Source organism: Zonotrichia leucophrys, unplaced genomic scaffold (assembly GCF_028769735.1).
Source record: "Zonotrichia leucophrys gambelii isolate GWCS_2022_RI unplaced genomic scaffold, RI_Zleu_2.0 Scaffold_1256_13394, whole genome shotgun sequence".
Classification (NCBI taxonomy): Eukaryota; Metazoa; Chordata; class Aves; order Passeriformes; family Passerellidae; genus Zonotrichia; species Zonotrichia leucophrys.
In genome coordinates this window covers 3541-13394 of record NW_026993461.1, presented here as the reverse complement: position 1 = coordinate 13394, position 9854 = coordinate 3541, and the positions used below count along the sequence as shown (strand labels likewise).

General features: G+C 56.0%; 1 protein-coding gene across 1 annotated transcript; it reads right to left on the bottom strand.

The window, feature by feature from the left end:
• Window positions 1–700: 700 nt before the first annotated feature.
• TFPT (TCF3 fusion partner) lies at window positions 701–9553 on the bottom strand. Its single transcript, XM_064701671.1, has 6 exons — window positions 9473–9553; window positions 6615–6883; window positions 4726–4796; window positions 3766–3835; window positions 2184–2387; window positions 701–793 (listed from the first exon to the last, which is right to left on the bottom strand). Exons 2-6 carry the CDS (start codon window positions 6879–6881, stop codon window positions 701–703), a joined length of 705 nt encoding a protein of 234 aa, XP_064557741.1. The 5' UTR covers window positions 6882–6883; window positions 9473–9553.
• Window positions 9554–9854: the final 301 nt, after the last annotated feature.

Below are 9854 nucleotides of genomic sequence, written 5' to 3'. Positions count from 1 at the left end.
TTTTTTGGGGGAATTTTGGGATTTTTTTGGGGGGGATTTTGGGGATCCCCCCAATCTGTGGAACCCTAAAATACAAAATTAAACCAAGACTTTTGTTGATTTTTTTGGAATTTTTATTTACTGAGAAATTGGAATTTTTTTGGGGAGAATTTTGGGATTTTTGGGGGGGGATTTTGGGGGGGATTTTGGAGATTCCCCCCAATCTGTGGAACCCCAAAAATACAAAATTAAAACGAGACTTTTGTTGATTTTTTTTGGAATTTTTATTTATTGAGAAATTGGAATTTTTTGGGCAGAGAATTTTGGATTTTTTTGGGGGGGATTTTGGGATTTTTTGGGTGGGAATTTTGGGGATCCCCCCAAGCTCTGAAACCCCAAAAATACAAAATTGAAACGAGATTTTTCATGTTTATTTAAATTTTTTATTTACTGAGAAATTGGAATTTTTTTGGGGAGATTTTTGGGGGGTTTTTTTTTTGGGGGGGATTTTGGGGATCCCCCAATCTGTGGAACCCCAAAAACACAAAATTGAAACGAGATTTTTCACGTTTATTTAAATTTTTATTTATTGAGAAATTGGAATTTTTTGGGCAGAAAATTTTGGGATTTTTTTGGGGGAGAATTTTGGGATTTTTTTGGGGGGAGAATTTTGGGATTTTTTGGGGGGGAATTTTGGGATTTTTGGGGGGATTTTGGGGTCTCAGTCGAAGTCGGGGCCGCAGAATTTGGGGGGGACCCTCGGGGGCTTCTCGGGGGGGCTGGGGGGGGCCCAGGTGGGGGAGGGGCCCTTGGGCTGTGGGGAGAGAGGGGGGGGAGGGGTCAGACCCCAAAAGGGGACCCCAGACCCCCAAAATTACCCCAAAAAAACCCCCAAAATTACCCCAAAACCTCCCTAAACCCCCCGAATTACCCCCAAATCCCCCAAAAACCCCCAGGATGCCCCAAAACCCCTCAGGATCCCCCAAACCCCCCAGGACCCCCCAAATCCTCCCCAAATTTCCCCAGGACCCCCCTCAAACCCTTCAGGACCCCCCAAATTCCCCCCAAATTTTCCCCAGGACCCCCCAAATCTCCCCAAACCCCCCAGGACCCCCAATTTCTCCCCAAACCCTTCAGGACCCCCCAAATTCCCTCAGGACCCCCAGATTCCCCCAAAATCCCCAAGGATCCCCCAAATCCCCCCCAAACCCCCCCAAATCCCCCCAAATTCTCCCCAAATTTCCCCAGGACCCCCCCCCAAACCCTTCAGGACCCCCCAAATTTTCCCCAAACCTCCCAGGACCCCCAAATCCTCCCCAAATCCCCTCAGGACCCCCCAGATTCCCCCAAATCCCCCAAGGATCCCCAAACCCTTCAGGACTCCCCAAATTCCCCCCAAGACCCCCAAATTTTCCCCAGGACCCCCCCAATTCCCCCCAAAAACCCCACAAATTCTCTCAGCACCCCCAACCCCCCAAACCCCCTCCTCAAATTCCCCAAAGCCCCCCAGGACCCCCCCAAATCCCCCCAGGACCCCCCAAACCCTTCAGGACACCCCCAAATTTTCCCCCAGGGCCCCCCAAATCTCCCCAAATTTTCCCCAGGACCCCCAAATCTCCCCAAAAACCCCCAGGACCCCCCAAATCTCCCCAAATTTTCCCCAAGACCCCCCAAATCCTCCCCAAATTTGCCCAGGACCCCCCTCAAACCCTTCAGGACTCCCCAAATTCCCCGAAATTCCCTCCAGGACCCCCCAAATTCTCCCCAAAACCTTCCAGGACCCCCCAAATCCCCCCAGACCCCCAGATTCTCCCCAAATCCCCCCAAGGACTCCCCAAACCCTTCAGGACCCCCCAAATCCCCCCAAATTTCCCCCAGGACCCCCCAAGCCATTCAGGACCCCCCCAAATCTCCCCAAATTTTCCCCAGGACCTCCAAATTCTCCCCAAATTCCCTCCAGAACCCCTCAAACCCTTCAGGACCCCTCAAATTCCCCTCAGGACCCCCCAATTTCTCCCCAAAACTTCCCAGGACCTCCCACATTCCCCAGGACCCCCCAAATCCCCCCCAATTTCCCTCAAATCCCAAAAGTGACCCGAAAATTCCCCCACAAGACCCCTCCAAATCCCCCCAGGACCCCCCAAATTCTCCCCAAATTTTCCCCCAGGACCCCCCAAGCCCCCTCCCCAATCCCCCCCCGTTACCTGCGCGCAGCCCCCGGGGGGTCTCTGGGGGGCTCCCGCCCCTCCCCCCCCCCTGCGGCGGCGCCGTTTGGGCCCGGGGGGCTCCGGGGGGGGAGGGGCGGGGGGAGGGGCGGGGTGGGGGAGGGGCCCCCCGGGGGGGGGCTCGTTCTCAGCATTGCCGGGGGGGGGGGCGGCCGGGACCCCCCCCGAGGGACCCCCCTCGTCCTGGGGGAGAAATTGGGGTAAATCTGGGGGGGTTTGGGGAAATTTGGGGGGGTTTGGGGAAATTTGGGGGAGATTGGGGAAATTTGGGTGTCCTGGGGGGGGGGTTTGGGGGTCAATTTGGGGGGGTTTGGGGAGATTTGGGGGTCCTGGGGGGTTTGGAGGTTCTGGGGGGAGAAATTGGGGTAAATTAGGGGGGGTTTGGGGAAATTTGTGGGGGTTTGGGAAATTTGGGGAGGATTTGGGGGTCCTGGGTGGAGAAATTGGGGTCAGTCTGGGGGGTTTGGGGAAATTTGGGGGGATTTGGGGAAATTTGGGGGTCCTGGGGGCGTTTGGGGGTCACTTTGGGGGGATTTGGGTAAGTTTGGGGGTCCTGGGGGGTTCTGGGGGGAGAAATTGGGGTAAATTTGGTGGGTTTTTGGGGAAATTTGGGGGCTCCTGGGAGCAAAATTTGGGTCAATTGGGGGAGATTTGGGGGGGTTTGGGGGGTCCTGGGGGGAGAAATTGGGGTCAGTTTGGGGAGGTTTGGGTCAATTTTGGGGGGGGGTTTGGGTCAATTTGGGGGGGTTTTGGGAAATTTGGGGAGATTTGGGGGTCCTGGGGGAGAAATTGGGGTCAGTCTGGGGGGTTTGGGGGAAAATTTGGGAAATTTGGGGGTCCTGGGGGGGTTTGGGGGGATTTTGGGTCAATTTGGGGAAATTTGGGGGTCCTGGGGGGAGAAATTGGGGTAAATTTGGGGGGTTTGGGGAAATTTGGGGGCAAAATTTGGGTCAATTGGGGGAGATTTGGGGTCCTGGGGGGGTTTGGGAGGTTTTGGGGGAAATTTTGGGGGGTCCTGGGGGCAAAATTTGGGGGTCCTGCGGGGGGGTCTGGGGGGAGAAATTGGGGGTAAATTTGGGGGGAGAAATTGGGGTCATCTGGGGGGCTGGGATTTGGGGGTCCATTTGGGGGAGAAATTGGGGTAATCTGGGGGGGTTTGGGGAATTCTGGGGGGGAGAAATTGGGGTCACTTTGGGGATTTGGGGGTCCTGGGGGCAATTTGGGTCAATTTGGGGGGGTTGGGGTCAGTTTGGGGGTCCTGGGGGAATTTTGGGGGGAATTAGGGGGGTTTTGGGGAAATCTGGGGAGAGTTGGGTCAATTTGGGGGTCCTGGGGAGGTCTGGGATTTTTTGGGATTATTTTGGGGTTATTTTCGTGGTTATTTTGGGCTTATTTTGGGTTAATTTTGGGGTTATTTTCTGCTTATTTTGGGGATTATTTTGAGATTTTTTGTGGTTATTTTTGGGGTGATTTTGGGTTATTTTTGGGATCATTTTGGGGATTATTTTGAGATTTTTTGGGGTTATTTTTGGGGTGATTTTGGGCGGTTTTGGGTCCCCACCTGCAGCAGCACCGTCAGCTGCCCCTGCCGGTACCGATCCCCGTGCGAGTCCAGCACCTGCATCAGGAACCTGGGGGGCGGGGCCGGGTGGGGGCGGGGCCTTGAGGGGCGTGGCCATGCCAGGTGTGGGGTGGCCATGCCCAATGTGGGCTGGTCATAGCCCAGATGTGGGCGTGGTCATAGCCCAGGTGTGGGCGTGGCCACAGCCTAAATGTGGGCGTGGTCTAACCAGGTTGGGTGGCACGCATGTGTGGTGGCCAGCCAGTGTGGGCGTGGCCATAGCCCAAATGTGGGCGTGGCCATAGCCCAAATGTGGGTGCGGCCACAGCCCAAATGTGGGCGTGGCCACGGCCAATGTGGGCGTGGTCATAGCCAAGGTGTGGGGTGGCCTACATGCCCATTGGGTGTGGTGTGGTCACATAGCCCATTAGTGGGCGTGGTCCTTAGTCCACACAGTGTCGTGCCCGGCTGTGTCTCAGTTGTCCTCATGTGCAGTGGCCATAGCCAAGGTGTGGGCGTGGCCTTCTCTGGGTGTGTCCCTTTGGGGTGTGTCCCAGGTGTGTCTGTGCACATCCCCAGGTGTGTCTCAGGTCCCCAGGTGTCCCCAGGTGTGTTTCTGTCCCCCAGGTGTGTCCCCATGTCCCCAGGTGTGTCCCAGGTGTGTCCCGGTGTGTTTCTGTACCCACCATGTGTGCCCAGGTGTGTTTGTACCCCCCAGGTGTGTCCCCATGTCCCAGGTGTGTCCCAGCTGTGTCCCAGGTATCCCCAGGTGTGTTTGTCCCCCCCAGGTGTGCCCAGGTGCCCCCAGGTGTGTTTGTCCCCCCCAGGTGTGTTTGTGCCCCCAGGTGTGTCCCCATGTCCCAGTGCCCCAGGTGTGCCCAGTGTGCCAGTGTGTTTGTCCCCCCCAGGTGTGCCCCAGGTGTGCCCAGGTGTGTCCCCATGTCTCTCAGGTGTCCCCACCTGCGCTCCAGCTGCAGCCGCCGTGTCTCTCTCTGCACCTGCCGCAGTCGCTGCAGCGCCCGCGCGTTCACCTGCGGGGGGCGGGGCCACTGAGGGGGCGGGGCCGCGGAAAGAGGCGGGGCCACAGAGCGGGGCGGGGCCAGACCCAACAGGTGTGCAAAGGGGCGGGGCCACTGAGGGGGCGGGGCCACAGAGCAGGCGGGACCAGACCCAACAGGTGTGCAAAGGGGTGGGGCCATGGAAAGGGGCGGGGCCACAGAGCAGGGTAGGACCAGACACACCAGGTGCGCAAAGGGGCGGGGCCACTGAGGGGGCGGGGCCACAGAGCAGGGCAGGACCAGACCCAACAGGTGGGCAAAGGGGCGGGGCCATGGAAAGGGGCGGGGCCAAACAAGACAGGTTTGTTCTTATGTGGGCCCAGAAAAGGGGTGGGGCCACAAGGAACAGGTGTGCAAAGGGGTGGGGCCACGGAAAGGGGCGGGGCCAAAAGGGACAGGTGTGCAAAGGGAAAGGGGCAGGAAAAGGGGCGGGGCTGGGGCCACACAAATGGGAGGGGCCAAAAGGGGCGTGGCCACACAGTACAGAAACTCTGAGGGGCGTGGCCAGGGAAAAGGGCAGGGCCAGAGGAGACAGGAGCACTGAGGGGCGTGGCCATGGAAAGAGGCGTGGCCTGGACACTGAGGGCAGGGTTTACACACTGGGGAGGGGCCTAAAGGAAAAAGGGGCGTGGCCTGTGGGCAAAAGGCAAGGCCACCTATAGCAAAGGGGTGGGGCCTCCCTCCAGGAGGCGTGGCCGCCATTTTGTGGGTGTGGCCATTGCTTTGTGGGTGTGGCCACCATTTATGAGCATTATGGCCATTTTGTGGGTGTGGCTACCATTTTATGGGTGTGGCCACCATTTTGTGGCAATGGCCACCATTTTGTGGGCGCGGCCACCGCCTCGTGAACACATCGGCCATTTTGTGGGCGTGGCTACCACCTTGCGAGTATGTCAGCCGTTTTGTGGGCGTGGCCACCACATTGATAATATGTTGGCCATTTTGTGGGCGTGGCCACCACCTTGCCAGCACGTCGGCCATTTTGTGGGCGTGGCCACCACGTTGATAATATGTCGGCCATTTTGTGGGAGTGGCCACCACCTTGCGAGCATAACGGCCATCTTGTGGGCGTGGCCACCACCATTAGAGCATGTCAGCCATTTTGTGGGCGTGGCCACCACCTTGCGAGTATGTCGGCCATTTTGTGGGCGTGGTGGCCATAATGTTATGGGCGCTCACCACCTCATGAGCATGTCGGCCATCTTGTGGGCGTGGCCACCGCCTCGTGAACACATCGGCCATTTTGTGGGCGTGGCCACCACCTTGCGAGCACGTCGGCCATTTTGTGGGCGTGGCCACCACCTTGATAATATGTTGGCCATTTTGTGGGCGTGGCCACCACATTGCGAGTATGTCAGCCATTTTGTGGGCGTGGCCACCGCCTTGCGAGTATGACGGCCATTTTGTGGGCGTGGTGGCCATAATGTTAAGGGCGCTCACCACCTCATGAGTATGTCGGCCATCTTGTGGGCGTGGCCCCTACCTCGTGAACACATCGGCCATTTTGTGGGTGTGGCTACCACCTTGCCAGCACGTCGGCCATTTTGTGGGCGTGGCCACCCCACAGTGACTACGCCGGCCATTTTGTGGGCGTGGCTACTACCTTACAAGTATGTTGGCCATTTTGTGGGCGTGGCCACCACCTTGATAGTATGTCGGCCATTTTGTGGGCGTGGCCACCACACTGTGACTACGCCGGCCATTTTGTGGGCGTGGCCACCCCACAGTGACTACGCCGGCCATCTTGTGGGCGTGTCCCGGCCCCGCCCCGCCCCCGGGCCCCGCCCTCACCTGCCGGATCTCGCGGCAGCGCCGTCCCAGCGCCTGCAGCTTCAGCCGCCGCCGCCGCAGCTCGGGGGGGTCCTCGGGCCCCTCCCCCCGCCCCTCCCCCCCCTCCTGGCCACTCCCCCCGCGGTGGGGGCGGGGCGGAGGGGGGAGGGGCGGGGGCGGGGCCTCGGGCTCCCCCTCGCTTTCCAGAATGTTCCCCCCGAAGAGCGGCTCCAGCGCCAGCTCCGCCCCCGGCGGCGCCGAGAACTCCTCGAACGACACCCCCGCCATGGCTGGGGGGGAAAATGGAGCAAAATCAGCCAAAATTAACCCAAAATTAACCTGAACGACACCCCCGCCATGGCTGGGGGAAATGAACCAAAATCAGCAGAATTCAACCAAATTAAAAACAAAATTCAAATCCTAACGAAACCCCGCCATGCTGGGGATAAATGAACAAAATTAACCCAAATTAACACAAAATTAACCTGAACGGCACACCAGCCATTTCTGGGGGAAATGGAACAAAATCAGCGAAATTCAACCCGAAATTAACCCAAAATTAACCTGAACGACACGCCCGCCATGCTGGGGGGAAATGGAACAAATCAAATCCGGCCAAATTCAAAAACCCAAAATTAACCCAAAATTAACACAAAATTAACCTGAACGACACCCCGCCATGGCTGGGGGAAATGGAACAAAATCAGCGAAATTCAACCCGAAATTAACCCAAAATTAACACAAAATTACCTGAACGACACCCCCCATGTGGGGAAAATGAACAAAATCGAAATCAACCCAAAATTAACCAAAATAACCAAATTAACCAAAATTAACCTGAACGACACCCCCGCCATGCTGGGGAAAATGAACAAAATCACGAAATTCAACCCAAAATTAACACAAAATTAACCAAAATTAACCTGAACGAAAACCGCCCGCCATGTCTGGGGGAAAATGGAACAAAATCGCGAAATTCAACCCAAATAACCAAATTAACCCAAAATTAACCAAAATTAACCTGAATGACACGCCCGCCATTGCTGGGGGAAAATGGAACAAAATCAGCAGAATTCAACCCAAAATTAACACCAAATAAATCAGTGTTATCCTGAACGACACGCCCGCCATTGCTGGGGGGAGAAATGAACCAAAATCAGCGAAATTCAACCCAAAATTAACACAAAATTAACCTGAACGACACCCCCGCCATGTCTGGGGGGATAAATGAACCAAAATCAGCGAAATTCAACCCAAAATTAACACAAAATTAACCTGAACGACACGCCCGCCATTGCTGGGGGGATAAATGAACCAAAATCAGCGAAATTCAACCCAAAATTAACACAAAATTAACCCAAAATTAACCTGAATGACACCCCCGCCATTGCTGGGGGGATAAATGGAACAAAATCGGCCAAAATTAACCCAAAATTAAACCAAAATTAACCTGAACGACACACCCGCCATGTCTGGGGGAAATGGAACAAAATCAGCGAAATTCAACCCAAAATTAACCCAAAATCAGCCCAAAATTAACCTGAACGACACGCCCGCCATGTCTGAAGGAAATGGAATAAAATCGGCCAAAATTAACCCAAAATTAAGAAAAAATTATCCTGAATGACACGCCCACCATGCCTGGGGGCAAAATGAACCAAAATCACCTGAAATCAACCCAAAATTCCCTCAAAATTAATATAAAATTAATATAAAATTAACTCAAAATTATCCCAAAATTAACTCAAAAATAAATCCCAAGTTAACCCAAAACTAACCTAAAATTAACCCAAAATTAACTCAAAATCAATCTAAAATTAACCTAAAATTAACTCAAAAATAAACCCCAAGTTAACCCAAAATTAACTCAAAATTAACCCAAAATTAACCCCTGCCGTTCCTGGGTGAAAATGGGGAGCCCCAAAATCATCCAGGGGGGTCCCAAATTCACCCCCAGTCCATCCCAGTTCCTCCCAGTGCTCCCAGTCCTCACTCCCAGTGCCCCTCCAGTCCATCCCAGTCCCCCCAATTCCCATTCCCAGTCCATCCCAGTTCCTCCCAGTCCACCTCTGATCGTTCCCAGTTAATCCCAATCCCTCCCAGTCCATCCCAGTTCAGCCCAGTCCCTCCCAGTACGCCTCTGATCGCTCCCAGTTCCTCCCAGTCCATCCCAGTCTCTCCCAGTCCATCCCAGTGCTCCCAGTTCCCTCCCAGTGCTCCGAGGATCCCTCCCAGTCCATCCCAGTTCAGCCCAGTTCTCCTCTGATTACTCCCAGTTCGTCCCAGTCCTCCCAGTTCCCATTCCCAGTCCATCCCAGTCCCCCTCTGATCGTTCCCAGTTGCTCCCAGTTGATCCCAATCCCTGCCAGTCCATCCCAGTTCAGCCCAGTCACTCCCAGTTCCTCCCAGTCCACCTCTAATCTCTCCCAGTGCTCCCCCCCAGTCCCTCCCAGTCTCTCCCAGTCCATCCCAGTTAGTCCCAGTTCTCCCAGGATCCATCCCACTCCTCCTCTGATCACTCCCAGTCCCCCCAGTTCCCATTCCCAGTTCATCCCAGTCTCCCTCTGGCCCCGTCCCAGTTGCTCCCAGTACCCCTCAGTCCCCCCGATCGCTCCCAGTCCATCCCAGTGCCCCCCAGTTCATCCCAGTATCCCAAATCCTCGCTCCCAGTTGCTCCCAGTGCTCCCAGTTCCCCCCCAGTCCCTCCCAGTCTCTCCCAGTTCATCCCAGTTCCCGCTCCCAGTGCTCCCAGTTGCTCCCAGTACATCCCAGTGCCCCCAGTTCAATCCCAGTTCTCCCAGGATCCATCCGAGTCCATCCCAGTTCATCCCAGTCCCCCCAATTCCCATTCCCAGTTCCCTCCCCGTGACGTCACGCACCGCCCGATGACGTCACCGCGGCCTCAGCCGGGCCCGGAGCGCGGCGGCCCCGCCGGCGGGGGGGGGAGGGGAACTGGGACACGGCGGACGCGCGGTGATGACGTCACAGAGCCCCGACAGGCGAGCAGAAGTTGCGTCTGAGCCGGCGCGCCGAGAGCGGAAGTGACGTAATCGCGGCCGCGACGAGACCGGCGGGAGGTACCGGAGGGAAATTTGGGGAAAATTTGGGAATTTTGGGGAATTCTGAGGGAAAATTTGAGGGAAATTTGGGATTTTTGTGAGAAATTTGGGAATTTGGGGGGGTTTGAGGGCGGGGAGGGGATGAGGGGGTGGGGAGGGGGCTCGGGGCTGCTCCCGGTGCTCCCAGTTTGGGGAATGGTTT

Excerpts from the sequence above, each read along its gene's own strand:
- TFPT (XM_064701671.1), bottom strand. The coding sequence starts at position 6,881 with ATGGCGGGGGTGTCGTTCGAGGAGTTCTCGGCGCCGCCGGGGGCGGAG. Across the intron at positions 2,388-3,765 it reads AGCTGACGGTGCTGCTGCAG|GACGAGGGGGGTCCCTCGGG; the intron begins GTGGGGACCCAA and ends TTTCTCCCCCAG. Across the intron at positions 794-2,183 it reads CCCCCGGGGGCTGCGCGCAG|CCCAAGGGCCCCTCCCCCAC; the intron begins GTAACGGGGGGG and ends CTCTCCCCACAG.